This window comes from Polypterus senegalus, chromosome 17 (genome assembly GCF_016835505.1).
Source record: "Polypterus senegalus isolate Bchr_013 chromosome 17, ASM1683550v1, whole genome shotgun sequence".
Taxonomy (NCBI): Eukaryota; Metazoa; Chordata; class Cladistia; order Polypteriformes; family Polypteridae; genus Polypterus; species Polypterus senegalus.
In genome coordinates, this window is record NC_053170.1 from 4890369 (window position 1) to 4908116 (window position 17748).

Below are 17748 nucleotides of genomic sequence, written 5' to 3' on the forward strand. Positions count from 1 at the left end.
CCCAATTCCACAGTCCATAAATCATTCACCAAAAATTTCACATTTAAGTAATCACAAATGGGCTCTTACTTGTGGTGTTGTACCGGACCCCATACAAATATTCGGGGCAGGACCTGGACACGACTCTCCCTGCTGTTGTTCTGGGCCAACACGTCCCAATAAGATCAACTGAGAAATTACAATGCAAACCTGAAAAAAGAAAAGAAAATGCAATGACTTATTAGTACTTGGATCACAGGAGAGCCGTTTGTAATGGACATCGTGACCCCAATGTGAATATTTAAGTCATTTATTAATGTTTTCTGCTTTTGATTTTTTAATATAACAAAGTACCCTATAACTCCAAAGGACATATGTGATGGGGGGATAGAGATGACTGATAAGGATAAGAACTGGAGGAGCAAAGTCCCAAGTGCGTTTCAGGTCTGTGATATACTAGGCAAATTATATTTATTACTTTCTAAAAAAATATAAAATATGACTACAGTATGTATGAAATCACTGAGCAATACCAATAACTTTGCATTTTACAGCACACATGATATCAACAATAGATGACTCTTCTGTGTAAAGAAGTTGCTCAATGGCAGCACTCTTGCCGACATTCACTTGCATTTCTTCATGTGCCATTGTGCATTTACTGCAGGCTATTTTCTAATAAAAGAGCTTCATTCTCAAAGGATTTCTTAATCGAGGTATTACTTTAATATATTTTATTAAATAAAGTTCAAATGCAAACCATGAAGGGAATTAGAACACTGTATCCCAACTGTTACTTTAAAATAAATGATTCAATAAGAACAATTCCCCTCTCCTTTTAGTTTAGGGCTCAGGTGTGTTTTTTGAGTTTTAGGCCTAGGCCTTTTGAAGCAGGCAGGCCCTCCAGATGATTCAAGCCCCACAATCACAACAGTTTCTGCGCTCGTCATTTAGGGCCACTGGCTTTAGGGAGAAGGCCATCACATCACACAAGTTCAGAGTGATCTTGTCGCCATGAGGATGTCAGATTATACATCGAGGAAATGCAGGGGATGACAAATACTCTTAGATGACTTACTAGCAATTGTTCACATTTCCAAAGTACAGGCAGTCCCCGGGTTACGTATGAGATAGGGACTGTAGGTTTGTACTTAAGTTGAATTTGTATGTAAGTCTGAACATGTCCATTATTTTAATAAATGCTATTGTTGACCGACTGTAACCAAGTGCTCTGCCAATGAATGATGGAGTGTCACCTCTCTCTGACCTTTTTATTATTTCTACTTGATATTCAATGGTGATGGTTTTTCTCTTCTTTACTGTATCTCTAGCACTTGCATTATATTTGTGTTTCAGAGACACTCTTGAAGGGTGAAGACAAAAGGTTAAGAAGAGCTCTTCTGCACAGCGCTATACAGTACACGCTATCACAGCAGGAAGGGGCCTGTCATCAACACATCTGATTTACTGACAAGAGACAACTTCCTGCTATTTGCGTAACGGTACAAGCAGGCTTGCTATTGAGAATGACTGTGGGCGGCGAGGTGGGGTTCACCACCAGCCCACCTCACAGTCACCTCAACTACAGTGCCTGTAGCGTCCACCGAACACGGTGCGGCCAAAGGCGGGTAGTGAATTGCCCAACCCCAATTCAACAGGCAGCCATCCGAGGCTCATTACAATTCTACCCCGCCACCCCGTTCAGCCACAACCGGGTCACCGCTTGCAGCATTACCAGCCGTGTGTGCTCAGCGGGCAGTGAAACGCCCCCCTCCGCTCCATCCAACCTGCGTCCAGTCGGGAGCAGTAGCTGCGGTGGCATAGTGGGCGGGCAGCGAACCATCGTCCTGCACACGAGCGATAGCTGTGGCCCCGGTGACAATGGACCACGGGTCACCGCTTGCTGCCGGGAGCCGCCCGTGGGACACTACACTGCGTCAGCAGGAAAATCGCCCCCCTCCAGCATCCCCAGGCTGAAGATGACGGAATGGCAGTTACTGAGGTGCATGCGTCGCAGCTGCGTCCTCGTTCGTATGTCGTAGGTCGGATGTCCGTAACCTGGGGACTACCTGTACTGTGAGAGTGCCACATTCTGACAGCCAATAACATGCTAACTTACAGAGCCGGTGCTCTACAATGGCTTAATAGGTAAAGTGACTTTAGTTGCAGTCTTTTCCTCTTTTCTATTTTGTTGTGGTATAATAAAACACAAGACATGAGACAATCAAGCCTCTGTTCTGTTTGCAAAGTTCAAAACACCCAGGTTCCTTCATTCCTTGGGACATACTGTAAGTAGGTTGGATTTTATCAGGCGAACTGCAAACTGGTTGGACTGGGTTGCTGGGGTGACTTCTCTCAACTCACTAAGATTATTTAAATAAAATCCGTGGCTGAAGCTCGATGTAAAAAGTTGTGTGACGTGACAGGTACCTAATGTATGTTCTTCATGCACTGCATTCTGAGTTTATGCCTATAAAAACGATAACACATAATCCTAAAAACTCCAACAAAAAACTTTTAAAGTACATTTGCTTACTTTTCTAAACTTTTTAGGTAGAAATCTTTAAAAAAAACAGTGCACAGATCTCTAGCAGCACGATTCAACTCCTTTATTTAAAAAGTGATATTTGCATACAGAAGGAGTCTGTGTGAAAAACGGTGACCTCCACCTACAGAAGGGGAAAGCTGGTGAAGTTTGCGCAGATGTCACTAAATGATTTTCGAGAGTGTTATGCGTAATGACGTGGGAACCAAAGAATAACGTTTCCTTTCCTTCTCATAAAAGATGTGCAATGAAGTGTTAACCATGTGTGGAGCTGAGCGGCCTCATCAATGGAAATGGACAGTGATGGGACAAGACGGCGGTAAGAAAGACGGGCCTTTGCAAAAAAATACTGAACACCCGGCTGTCGACTCCTCCGCTTGGCTTTAATTAAAAGGCTGGATGAGCCATGACAGAATGAGTGCAGGGCACATCAATTAGGCTTTATTAGGTTTTATGTATTTTAAAGATTTTTACCCAACTTGGATACGCAAGCCTTTCCTCTTGCAGATTTGTTTTTAAGAAGCAGGTAAACAAATAACAAAAGTATTTTATATAGATGACACAAATTAATAAGAAGCCTTAGAATGAACTGGCATGCCATCCAGGCTTACTGGTCATTTGTTTGGGGCCCCACCAATATTTTGAAGTGGGAAGAGTACTGTAGGTAGAGGTGAATGATCTGAAGAATGAAAGTTCAATAAGACCAATGTAATTAGGGGGCTCATGTCATGGATGGACTGATGGGTGGAAGAAAGCTGACAAAGGGTTATTAGAAGAGAGGGGTCAGGAAACGAATGGATGAGTGGATAGATGGTGAGATTTGAGAATATTAGGATTACAGTTAGAAAAAGATACCATGTGAAATGAATGGATGGATGGAAGCTCAGTATGAGTGTTGGACTTTAGAGGGATCACAAAATGGATGGATGGAAGCTCAAACAGAACATTGGAATAAGAGAGAGAGGTTAGGAGCATGCACTGATACAGCACATTGCCACAGCCACCACATGACAAACCAACTCAGGATCCAGATTAAGACCTGAGTGCAGCCATGCAACGAGTGATACCTCAGCACCACACTAGTTCAGATGGAGTGGAACAGTGTGAGGTTTTTTTTATGGTGGCTGGAGTGCCAATTCTGCCACCAACCCCCAAGTTTTTCCCTGCAGGTTGGAGGGCCTACATACAGGGATGGATGCAGATTAACATCATACCCAGGATGGAGCAATTGCAGGCTAAGGGCCTTGCTCAAGGGCCCAACAGAGCAGAGAGCCTTGTGGCATTTTACGGGATTCGAACCAGCAACCTTCCAATTGCCAGTGCCCCCGCCTTTATTGGAATAAGGGTGTTCAGGAAATGAATGGAGCAGTGGGTGAATGAAAGCTGAAAAACACTATTAGAATTAAAGGGTTCAGGGGTTGGATAGATGGTTGGGTTCAGGAGATTAATGGCTGACAGGATTTAAGTTCAATAGGAGTATTAGGGCTAAGGTTAGAATAAGAGGCATTTAAAAATGAATAGGGTGATGGGTGAATGAAGGCTCAAAAAGAATTTTGGAACGAGGGAGTTAATGAAATGAATGGACTGAGAGGAAAGGGAAATGGAAGTTCAGTAAGAGTGTCTGAATAACGGGGTTCAGGAAATGGACAGACGGACAGATACATGGATACAAGTATACGAGGATACATGGATACGAGTTCAGTTAGATTATTCAAATAAGGGATCTCAGGAAATGAACGGATGGAAGTTTAATAAGAGTGCTGTAATAATAGGATTCAAGAGATTAATAGACTGATGGATGAATGAATGATGAATTGAAGGATTAGAATAAAGGGGTTTGGGAAGTAGGTGGATGGATGAATTTGATCTCAATGGGAGCATTAGGGATAGAATAATGGAGATTAGGAAATGAGTTAACTGGTGGGTTAACAGCAAGACAGCAAATGTAACATATATGGCTCTGCCCAAGAAAATAACAGAAAACAGCAAAATATGAGGAATCAATGAATAAATAGCCAGTTATACTGTAGCACAAAGGAAAGCATGCAGTTCCTTCATGACACAGAGTTTCTAAGTGTACACGTGTCCTGAAAAGTGGCTGCTCTACACACTGCTGGTCAGAAGTACAGCACTAGGTGGTGTGGATTTTGTTTGCAGATTGATGCGAGCCTATTTAACATATGCATAAATTAGCTAACACCATTCTCCATAGGTAATTAATGGTGCATTTCATAGTACCAGAGTAAAATTTCAGTGTTTTGCCAAAAATAATTATAACAGGGTATTCTGCACACTACCAGCCTTGATTTTGAAGAGGCTGAGTAAACTTCCGTTTCCAGTAACACTAATGGATAAAGTGGCTTCCGAAATTGAACCGGCAGATGAATGACCCAATCTTAAAAAAGAGCCAAGAAATGTTTCTGACTTCTGAAAATGTGAGAAAAACCTCAAAATGCACAATAAACATCTGCTTAAAAGAATGACTTATTGAATACCAATCACCATACAGCCTAAATTACACCTGATCCTCTAGAATTTAGATTGGCACAAGGTCATATTGACTGGCAAATGTGTGCATAGCAGAGGCTCAATGGCACATGTACGATGTCAAAGGGCATATGCTATTTCAATAAGCTACGGGAACCTTGTCTGCATTCTCTTTCACAAAGAAATTGAATTTCCTTGGCCTGTCACAATAACGCATGCCCTTTGACTTCCAAGATACACCTGCTGCCTCTCTTCTTCAAAAAATATGCCATAGCAGAAAAACTAGATTTACTCATGGGATTCCAAGTTTGCACTTTTCAAATCATTTTTTCAAAATTTATCAACACAGTTTTATTCAGAAATACTGCAATGGTCACTAACCTTTTACCCATAAGATCATCTTTTCAAATCATAACAAATAAAGTTCTTACATAACATATGCCAGACCTGTGCTAGGCAGAATAAGTGTGCATTTCACTTACTCACACTTTACTGTAGCTACATTTACATAAAATGTCACGGCTTACTTGCTAAGTGAGTGTACTATACAAGTATTTTTGGGAGATTGATACATAAAGATTTAATTACTGATATGAATTTCATGACTGGAATTGAATTAACAAAATTGTTTTTTGTTATTGTCATGTTTGTCTTTGTTTATGCAACACCATTTGGAATTTGTCAAGTATGCTCTTTTTGCGGTTCTGATAACAAGATGTTAGCATCAGTATAAACATGGCAGCAATCTCACTGTCGATTATCTCTCGATGAATAACAACAACCTCAAGAATCTTTAGTGTTAGCTTGTTTTTCAAGCAGGTCCTAGTGTTAGAATGTTGTTCTGGCTTTGACTTTCTTTTTGCCTCCAGTTCCTGATTAACATCTTGGTCACTGATTGATGTATTTTTAATCTCTGATGATCGTTTAGCAAAAAGGACATTCATATCCACAAGCTCAGATTGGGAATGGCTCCTTGAATCACTTTTTCAACCCGTTGTGTCATCATCTGAGGGTCACCACCTCCGAAGACATGTCCATGACAACACATAATGATGGAAGACCAAAATGGTGACCGAAGAGGATACAAATATTTGACAACAATTAAAGTATCTGGAGAATCCAAAAACAAACATCATAATCAGTGACCTAATCAAAAACCCTAAAATGAACACCAGATCTCAGAAAACAATGAAGAAAAGCACATAAAAAATAAAAAGGGAGTCCAAATCATAAGAGATCCTCAGTGACATATCATGTCCTATAACACAAATGCTGGCAATAACAGCATTGACAATCAATGAGATGTCCATTGATTGCACACGACCTACATGTGCTTTGTAGATGGCAAGTCTTATGCAGTCAAACAGGTGATCTTCTGTTCGGCTGGTGTCGCATTGCACAAGTTTCTGAGTAATTTCTATTTTCACCTTCTTTTTCAATGGCCCTTCCTTAGCCATTGTTTCTTTTGTTTCTCTCTCTCACTCTCTCCGAGTCTAGAAGAGAGTAAGGTTACAGGTTTTTTGGCAGTTGCCTGTTGAGGTAGTGAATGACCACTGACTCAGAGTGAAGCAAAGTGAATCCTTGGAATAGCTCACTGTTTTGTCCATTATTTTTCCATATTTGTATTTTCATATAACACACATAGCACATAAACCCAAAACAGTGTAAACAATATAAAAAAATACAGTGTCCAACGCAAGTGCTTGGGCAGTGTCTAAATAGCCCAACTGAGGTAAGAACAATGACTGAAGGGCAGGAGTGAAAGCGATCGCTAACCATCTCTTCTCTCTTTCTCACAGAGCAGAACACAAGTCTCGGGACAGGCCATTACGTCAGTTTTAGTACACTGTTGAGGACCTGCTCCTTCCACCCTGGGAGCTGGTTTAACAACAGTAGTACCAGAAATTGGCACCCTTTTAGAAAAGTCTCACCTAGAAAGCAGAACTCAGTATTATTCTTTGTTTTTTTAATTTTATATATGTGTGCTACCTGGGTTTGTTTGAGGAGACTCTGGAGAATTGGAGGTTTGCTCTAGAGAGGAGAGGAATGAAGGTCAGAAGGAACAAGACAGAATACGTGTGTGTGAATGAGAGGGAGGTCAGAGGAATGGTGAGGATGCAGGGAGTAGAGTCGGCGAAGGAGTTTAAATACTTGGGATCAATAGTACAGAGTAATGGGGATTGTGGACTAGAGGTGAAGAAGAGAGTGCAGGCAGGGTGGAGTGGGTGGAGAAAAGTAACAGGAGTGATGTGCGACAGACGGGTATTGGCAAGAGTGACAGGGAAGGTCTACAGGACGGTAATGAGACCAGCTATGTTATGTGGACTGGTGACGGTGGCACATGAGACAGAGCTGCAGGTGGCAGAGTTAAAGATGCTAAGATTTGCATTGGATGTGACAAGGATGGATATGATTAGAATGAGGACATTAGAGGGTCAGCTCAAGTTGGATGGTTGGGAGACAGAGAGGCGAGATTGTGTTGGTTTGGACATGGGCAGAGAAGAGAAGCTGGGTATATTGGGAGAAACATGCTAAGGATAGAGCTGCCAGGCAAGAGGAAAAGAGGAAGGCCTAAGAGAAAGTTTATGGATGTGGTGTGAGAGGACATGGGGGTGGTGGGTGTAATAGAGAAAGATGCAGAAGACAGGACGATATGGAAGAAGATGATCCACTGTGACAACCCCTAACAAGGAGCAGCCGAAAGAAGAAGAACAACATGCTGCCTGGTTCCATGTATTTTGTGGGGGCTCCCCCCAAGAGGCGGGGTCACCTGCCAGTTACCACCAGAAACTGCCCTCTGCCCTATACATCCAGAGGGTCTCCTACAGTTCCTCATGATTTATTTCAAATGTTCATGGTAGTGATGGGTTTACTTAACTCTTGCTGTGCTTATTGCGATTACAGATTTTTTGACTTCATGCTCTGGTTATGGGCGGCACGGTGGCGCAGTGGTAGCGCTGCTGCTTTGCAGTTAGGAGACCTGGGTTCGCTTCCCGGGTCCTCCCTGCGTGGAGTTTGCATGTTCTCCCCGTGTCTGCGTGGGTTTCCTCCCACGATCCAAAGACATGCAGGTTAGGTGGATTGGCGATTCTAAATTGGCCCTGGTGTGTTTGTGTGTGTCCTGCAGTGGGTTGGCACCCTGCCCAGGATTGGTTCCTGCCTTGTGCCCTGTGTTGGCTGGGATTGGCTCCGGAAGACCCCCGTGACCCTGTATTTGGATTCAGCGGGTTAGAAAATGGATGGATGCTCTGGTTATGACTTTGCCTTTGGATTGTGTTTTAACAACACTGTTCACCTGGGCTTGCCTTGCTGGCAATTCATTTATGCCTTTTGTGCTATACAGTAATCCCTCGTTTATCGCGGGAGATAGGTTCCAAGGCCGGCCGCAATAACTGAATTTCCGCAAAGTAGGGACACCATATTTATTTAATTATTTAACGTGTATTTGGATGTTTTTAAACCCTCCCTGTACTGTTTACAACCCACCCTTTACTCTATTAATAACAGGGACAACTGTTAAGCAATATGAAATCGGTAGATAAGTTTACAGTTACTGTATAGCAAAGTACACATAGCGAACGTTTTCCCTTCCTTCAACATATCCAGAAGTTTCACCTTCTCAGCAATCTTCATCATTCTTCGTTGGCGTTTAGGCTCTGCACAAGCCTTGGAAGAAGGAGCACGTTTGGGAGCCATTGCAGGGGGTGAAAATTGAAGTGAAGTTCAACACAAAGAAACCACAAAAAAAATCACACACAGTACTGTGTAAAGTAAACCGCTCGGCGAGAAAGCTTGAAGCGAAATGGCCGTGAAAGAGAGACAAGGGGAGATGCTGTGGGATCTGGGCATCAGTCAAAGCACCAATCATGGGCCCGATTAGAAAGCAGGAAGCTGTGATTTGTCGTCTCCCTCCCATGTACCAATCACAGCCCGTGTTACAATGCACTTAGTCACCGAACTTGTTTTGTTGTTCTTAGACTAGCAAACACAGTTCTGCTATATTTAAAAACCCGCAAAGTCGTGAATCCGCGAAAAGTGAACCGTGAAGTAGCGAAGGATTACTGTATACATATTTTAGTGATAAAGACTCTGTGTTTGTCCTATTACAGACCAGGGTTTGACGGTGAAAAATCCACTCTAGTTGTCATTTTTTGGAATGTCCACTGGCCAAGCTGTCGCTATAATCATGCAGAGAAATGGAGCTGATGATGAGTGAAGAAGGGCAGCTGCCCTATGCAGGAAAAAGAAGATGAGGTGGTAAGCTGCATGAAAAATTAGACTTGAAGTGGATTAAATAAAGTTAGGTGAAACTCAGAGAAGACATGGTTAGCAAGTGGGGTACTTGGGGTACACACAATACTCCTTGTTACAGTATGTTGGTTTCTTCTTACACCTCATGATGCATTATAAAATACAGTACATACAAATTCAAGAAGGATTGGATTGTCGATACATATACTTCAGGGTCGCAAGGGCCTTGGTGCAATATTCAGAGGACTGGGGTGTCCCTTTTCAGGTCAGATTATGATGTGCTGCTACACTCCATTTTGCAAAGCAGAAACATAAACTGCTGGTATTGCATATTGGCCCACTTCAAGCCCTCGGTACAACACAGCTCAGTAAAAGGGTCCCCCATGGACAGGACATAGAACAGCTGGACATTTTACTTCATTCATAATATCATCTTTTCACCTGTTCTTCTCTTTTCAGTGCTTATAACACTCAGTTCATTTCATGTATCACACAGCTGTGTGGCATGTAAATGTCAATGCAGTTAAATTAAACCACAATTCAGTTTATATTTCTTTTGATCTAAGCTCTCCAAGCCTTTGTAATGGTACAAGATTACAGATGAAAGGGTTACATTTAAATCTGATTAAAGCAACCATTTTAACAGGATGTGCTATATGCTGAAATGATATTTACACCTAACATTCTCATTATTCCTACTAATTACCCATTTGAATTCAAAAGAATACAGTTTCCTGTAAAATTGTATTTTGCAATGACCACCAACAAAAGCCAAATCACTAGGAAAAGCAGGAGTTATGTTTTACCAATGGGCAATTGTTCGTAGCATTTTCAATAGTAAGCAATTCCAGTAAACTAATAATATTAGCCATCGGGTAGGAGGATGGGGGGGGTATTATGGGAACTAACAACAAATTTTGTATAAAGAACTCAGTTAATTACAAAGTACTTCTGATCCATCCAATTAACCATCTGCACTATAATGGAGGCCCATCGTCTTTGGTAATTTCCTAGGTGAAGCCTGTTAACAGAGTTAGTTTATGTTTGTTTTTGGGACTTTTATAGTCTTTAGAACTTTCAAAAGCAGTTTCCATCAGGCAAGCAGGTTTGAAATTGAGACAGAAAGCTGGCCTGTCTTTTGTCTAACATTTTGGGGGCCTCATGTATAACGGCGTGCATAGAACTCGCACTATAACATGGCGTAAGCACAAAAGCCGAAATGTGCTTACTCACAGAAAAATCCAGATGCAGGAATCTGTGCGTACTCCAACTTCCACGTTCTTCCGCTACATAAATCCCGATCAGCGTGAAAACTAACGCTCGTGCACGCGCTTTATGTAACGCCCCAACTCCTCCCAAAGTTACGCCTCTTTGAATATGCAAATCAATATAAATCGCCCTTAAGCTCAGCCTTCTGTGAAAAGACAATGGGAAAAGCACGGGGGAAAATATAAGAATTTCAGCGAATACCAAGTGGAGGCAAAGGAAAAACATACAATTTGTTCAAATAAACCGTGGAATAATCAACAAAAGGAAGGTTGATCAAGTGACATAGCGTGTTGGAGAAACTTGAAAGCTCATGTTCACAAAATCGCACAGTGCCGGAAATAAAAAACAAGTCACATATCAAAGTCGCGTGAAAAGCGAGTTGTAGCCCACTGTCTGAGTGTCATATGAAAGCTTATTAGGGTACAGAGAAAAAAAGGCACACAGTGGGGAAAAAGCACGAAATGTCAACTTCAATCTTGACATTTCCACTTTAATCATGTAGTTTATTTTGTCATTAAAGTAGAACATCATAAACTTCATCTTAAAATCATTTAATTAACCAGTTTTTCAAATCACATCGTAATTAAAGTAGCACGTTAAATGCTTTGTTTTGTATTTGATCTTCTATGTGCCTATGTGTGTGAATCACTACTTGCTTCTTAAACCGGCTCTCTTCCTCCAACTGGACACAGAATCCATTACATTCGTGATATTACAGCTCTCTGAATAACTAAAATACTGAGATGTATACGTGATATCATTTTCATGATGATAGGAGTTAAAGTACGTTATTAAACATGAGTTTCATGGTGCGGTGATTGTGTGTGACCTTCGATGAAATAATTTATTGCAGCAGTACTCACGGGCAGCTCTAGGCTTGTGGTGGCACTGGGCAGAAGAAGAATCGGTGGCTCCTTCGCCCGCCAATGTCAGTAAAGTATCTTATGCACGGTGGATGGCCACATCCGTTGCAGACACTGCATAGCCGCCTTGTGCTCATGACACAAGCATTTAACTTTTGCCGAAATTTGTCGCTGCATTTTTAGCTGTGTTGTTATTTTCTCTTTCTGTTTTATATTCAATATATATTGGCGTAGCCGCCCCTGCAGTCCTTGCTTTTCTTTCCCCAAGTAACCGATCGCCACACAATCAGCTCTGTAATAGACGTTAAGCCATCTGTAAGCTTAGCGCCAATTCTTCAAAATGTTTAAGGAACATTGAAATATCTTCGTAGTACATGTTTAATTATTCTATCCTTCACGACACTCCCAGTGAAGAATATAGATTATTTAAATGAAGTTAAAGTTTTATCTGTATAATATAATAAACATATTTTGCTGCATTTCACCTTAAAAATGATATCGTCATCATATGTAAATACGCGCTTTATAAAGTGGCGCAGGTTGTGTAATATTATAACTATAGTGCATGTTTACAGTGAGGTGATTGTACTTATAAGTCCTAACAGTTCTACAAGGAGCAATTGATTGAGTGCATTTATAGTTCTTGGGATGAAACTGTTTGTGAACCGCGAGGTCCGTACAGGAAAGGCTTTGAAACGTTTTGCCGTGGCTGAGGCAACGTGTCCTTGAAGCTGTATACCGATAATTTTCTTTCCGATCAGCTGCTGCTGTGATTCACACTCAGATACAGTGATATAAATACTCTGAGTGCTGCAGTAATTCCAGTAATCTGGAAAAAGATGATCCACTGTGGCAACTCCTAACGTGAGCAGCTGGAAGAAGAAGAAGGTGGTGCAGTAAGAGTAACAACGCTAAAGCAGTTATGGTATTTGGAATACTATGGCTATTCCCTGGACCATTATATTGTTACAAGTTAATTACAATCAGATGCGTTACACTAATAAACAATATGCGGTTAGTCTCAGTGCATTTATAAAGCCGTGTCATGAAAATAATGAGTAACCACACAGGAACAGTAGCATTGCTTTGACGCTGGGTGCCGCCTGTCTGCAAAACCGAGCGGAGAACTTGTGTATGACAAGGTATGAGGTACTGTGGAAAAGTGCGTGGCTTTACGCCAAGTGTAGGTTTTATACATCGCGATTTGAACGTGGAAAAGTTACTTACGCAACATTTCTGTGCGTACGCACCGTTTATACATGAGGCCCCTGGTATGTTAGGAATTCCGAACCACGACATTCACAACATCTTTATCACTGTCTTTAAGGCTCTTTAGGAGTCATGCAGCAGGTTCTAGGCTTATTCGGATTGGCTGCAATCTAATGAAAATTTTGTCTGAAGACACATCTCTCTATTATAATAAAAAAATCTTTAACATCCCACGAGACAAGGCAGTGAGACAAAAGGACAGCTGCTGTACAGGCTTTTCAATGTTCGATGCGCTGCGTGACATACAGATCACGCAGCATGGCACAAGCAGCAGCAGCAAGCCAGCTGATCGGAGAAGTAAAAAAAACTATATTTGTTTCCCAATGTTTAACAGGGGGTTTCGACATTGTGAGTTCAGCCCTCCTCTTCACAACGCGAGAGGCAGAGATGTGAAGTGGCTGGCGCATAACGCGCCCTGGGGAGGGAGGGGGAATAACTTATTCACTACAGCTTTATTACTGGAAAATATCAAGAAATAAAAAATGAATGAAAATGAATGAAATGAAAATAACAATCTCTTTAAATTGTATATCTGGTTATCCAAACCCGGGGGTGGGCGAGCAAAGCGAGCAGGGGATAGAGCCACTTAGTTTTACTAATGCTTCAGGGATGTGTGCATGTAAATTTTCTAAGTACAGTATGTGTGTGTTTAGACTTTTTTTTTTACAATGACAAAAAAAAACTTGTTTTGCTGGTAAATGGCTTTTTACAAATAAGCTTTATCCCAGATTTCACTGTATTGCTTGCAGTGATGTGAGGATTTAGGTTTAACAGCTACAGAACTTTCTAGATGATCTTGAATTTGACTGGAAGTCAGTGAAGTTGGACCACATGAAGTGTGAAATGGTTGCTACATTTGATCCGAGTCTGGAATCTCACATCTGTGTTTTGAACTTCTTGCGGTCTGTCAGTAACTTGTAAAAGATCATGAAGAAAGTAATGCAATAATCTAAATGACAGGTGATGAAAGCATGATTATCGATCTGACATGGAGAGGCTGGCATAGACTCTTAACACTTAGTTTTAAGTTACAGAACCAAATTTTCAAAGCAGCTGAAGTGAGATTCTTAAAGAGTAGAAGGGCCTTAGACCAACAACTTCCAGATGTATCAAGAGATTCTTTCAAGTTTCTGTTTCGTATTCCACCTGCCTTTTCAAAAGTGAGTTTCATAATTTTGGAAAATGGAAAAAAATAAAAAAGAACAAACCAGGAAATGAAAAGTATGTAGACAAATATACAGAGAGAGGTTGTAGCGTCAAAGTCAAAAAACCCAAAATGCTAACATAAAATTGCTGTTGAAAGCTCCTAACCAACCAAAAGATTTTACAATTAAAATTTGAAGAATTACCACAATATCCACAAACTTGGACGACCAGGAAGTTTACAAAGCCAGTCTTTATGACATGGCAATGCTGATGTTATGTGTAGTGACTTCTGGTTCATATGAGATAGCAACCTGGAGTGCTGCTAACATTGATGGACTGTTATGAACTGGATATGCTGGTCAGAAAATGAATGGCTGGATGGAAAACTGTATCCACATTCATAACAATCTGTGGATACAAATGAAGCTGTCCTTATTTTATGTGGCTATGTATGGCACTGAATTAAAAAGTGAATAATCTCACCAATCACTTAACTTACTTAACAGATAGTTGATTGGTATCAAATCTGTATTATTAAAGCTTTTAAGAATGGTGCATTTTTATTTCTAACTCTGTAATGGCTTAAAAGATGCAAGTCCTTTTTTACCTTTAAAGTACAGTGGAACCTCGGGTCACAAACGTCTCAGACCACGTAGAAATCGGGTTATGACCAAAAAGTTCACTAAACTTTTGCATCTGTTCATGACCACACACTCGAGTGACGAACAAGCCAGTTTCCCTTCCGGATCGTAAGCGCTGATGATTTCCGCACGTGTTCAGTCTCTCCCTGTGCATTCCCTGTGCAGCAAGCGTGCGAAAGAGAGCGCGAGAAGGCAGTTAAAGAATGCACCGGGCTTGTTTTTAAAGAGACTGCAGTGTTAGTTTTCTCTGTTCAAGGTTTTCTCCGTGTTATTCAATGTTTTTACATTAAGTTTACTATTACACTGTGCATTCTATGGTATAATTAACTATTTTTGTGCTTAAAAATCTTTAAAAAATATATATTTATATACCGCTCGTATGGTCCGGAACGGATTAATTGTATTTACATACAATCATATGGTGGAAATTGCTTTGGTTCACGACCAAATTGGGTTGCAACCACAGTTTTGGAACAAATTATGGTCGTGAACCGAGGTTCTACTGTATATGCTCATGTATGTTGCACTAATATATACTAAAAAAAATTGGGTGTAATTTTTTTGATATTACATTTTTTCACCTACATTAGTTCCGTAGATTGTGCTTAAAAATAACATGTTATGAACACTGTTTTTCCAGGGACAAGAAATGTCAGTAACCAGAAAGGGCAGCTATGGGAGACAAAATACAACAACAAAAGAGCTGGAAGAAACTTCGAAGAAAATAATTTTTATCTTCTCAAAAACAAATAGATCAGATGAAATATATTTTAGAAGGAGCTCCAAGCTTAACTAGAATGCCTACTGAAAACAGGGAATTAAGGAACAGAGAAAGAAAGGCAGGAGTTATCAAGCAAGAAACATGTCAACAGAAAAAGCAAAGGAGGTAGAAGGGAAAACTCTGGATCAGAATATGGAGTTTTTAAAGAATAAAGTGGTTAAAGAATTTACAAAGGTAACCATGACGAAACAGAAGAGCGGGAAATGACCAAAAACAACAAAAGAAATGAAGAATAAGAAAAATATGTCACAAAAATATAGAAACAACTAAAATAAAACAGAGATGGCATCTGTTAACGTTCAGAGCGCACAGTGCAAAATATAGAAGAGACATAAACTGAGTATTATGACTTTCTTATATTTGTTCTGTATGCTCTGAACATTAACAATTCCTGAAAACATGAAATGCCAATGTGATATATTTGATGAATGTAGCATTCCTACAATGGATTCTTAAATATCTAGGTCTCAGCTGGGGAGAATGGGGGAAAGCACAAATAGGAATGCAGGCTTTATAATAAAAATGTTAAGACAGAAATGTATTAAATGTAATAAGCTGTTGACTCTACTTGATACAAATAATACAATCATGTCAGATAATAAATAATAATTAATTTTCTATTTAAATGAATTAAGTAGGTCTAATTTAAAACAAATGTGTAGCTCCATTTTTCCAACTTTTGTCATAACAAGTTATAATAAGCTGCTGGATCTACTTTAAATAAATAAGTAAGTAATTTATGCCAAATGTGTAGGTCTAATGTGTGACAACCACACTACAATGATTTCTTTTTATTGCTGCCTTTCTGCATTGCCATATTTCTCAAACTACACAAGTCAAGCCAAGACAATTTGAAAAGCTTAGATTGTTAGATATGCATATTATTCTGAGCACTCACTGTAATGACTGTCTAAGATATCTTGAAATTTAAGTAATCACCATAGAGCTCAGCATTAATGTTTGCAGTGTACTATATATTGTAATGTATTTTGTAATTCATGTAATAATAAAATGCATTGCATCTGTCAACTGATGATGTATCACAAACATTTGTACTGCTTTTACAAATCCCATACCAAATGGCATATAATAGAGACTGAGCAACTGGACAGAAAACAGATACACAGACACTTGTCCTTTAATTAATTTCTGTCTGTCTGGCAGTCACCCTCTGTTGAATGTATTCTGCATTAACGTTTGCAGTGCTGTGTGTCCATCTAGTTGCTAGGTCTCTGTTACATGTTGTTTGGTATGAGATTCATAAAAGCAGGGCTAATGTTTGTGATGTACCATCTGTTGGATAACAGAGACACTGCAACTAGATGGACACACAGACACTTGTCATTTTATTAAGGTGGAAAATGAATGTACTAAGAAAATCCAATGTCATCACAAGAAGAAGTCTCATATGCTTTTGTCTGTTTGCTAGATTATTGAAGACTCATGCGCCCAAAGACATTTTCAGTATTGTGCTGTACAAACACCTAATGCAAACAATTTGCCAAGGAAAATAACTGAAAAACTGAAACACTCTCAAAAATATTCCAAAAAATTAGCACTTTGCACAAGCCTCCCCCAACTCTGAAAATGTTATGCGGTATTTTAATGTGAATGCTGATTCTATGGCAATGAGATTCATTTGCTTTGTTTCAACATAATTAAACATTGAATTATTATGTCATCCAACAAAATCCATCCATCCTCCAACCCGCTGAATCTGAACACAGGGTCACGTGGAGCCAATCCTAGCCAACACAGGAACCAATCCCGGGCAGGGTGCCAACCCACCGCAGGACAAACACAAACAGCACAATTTAGAATCGCCAATCCACCTAGCCTGCATGTCTTTGGGCTGTGAGATGAAACCGGAGTGCCCAGAGGAAACCCATGCAGACATAGGGAGAACATGCAAACTCCATGCAGGGAGGACCCGGGAAGCGAACCTGGGTCTCCTAATTGCAAGGCAGCAGCACTACCACTGCGCCACCGTGCCGCCCATCCAACAAAATGATGTCTACTATATTAGAAACAGTGGTAGAAGGAGAGCAGAGGCTGCCCTGATACAGCGCATTGCTGCACCCACCAAACGACCAACCACCTCAGGATCACAAATTAGGACCCAAGCACAGCCATGCAACTGGTGACACCTCAGCACCACACTAGTTTGATGGAATGAATCAGTGGGAGTTTTTATACAGTGGCTGGAGTGCCAATCCTGCCACCAACCCCTGAGTTCTCCCTGCAAGTTGGAGGACCTGCTTGTGTGGCTGAATGCAGGTTAATGTCATACCCGGGATAGAAAAATTGCAGATTAAGCGAAAACCCCACAAACATATCTGGTTTTATTTTAATTAATTTAAAGTTGCTGTATAATGATTTATGTTCCCCAAAATAATTTTTAAAGCTTAGAAACATTAATTTTGAGTTAAATCAAGGTAACTGGATAATGGAAATATATCATGTCTGTGATTAGTGCTATTAATGAAATCATCCATCCATCCATCCATCCATCCAACC

The 17748-nt window shown here is 40.4% G+C and overlaps 1 protein-coding gene across 3 annotated transcripts in view; it reads right to left on the reverse strand.

Annotated features, from left to right (window-relative positions):
- Nucleotides 1-17748, reverse strand: part of crhr1 (corticotropin releasing hormone receptor 1) — a 225861-nt gene that overhangs the window by 126366 nt on the left and 81747 nt on the right. For all 3 annotated transcript variants that reach the window (XM_039740119.1, XM_039740118.1, XM_039740120.1), the window contains one exon: nucleotides 70-189. In XM_039740119.1, coding sequence (XP_039596053.1) covers nucleotides 70-189 — 120 coding nt within the window. The remainder of the gene's footprint in view (nucleotides 1-69; nucleotides 190-17748) is intronic.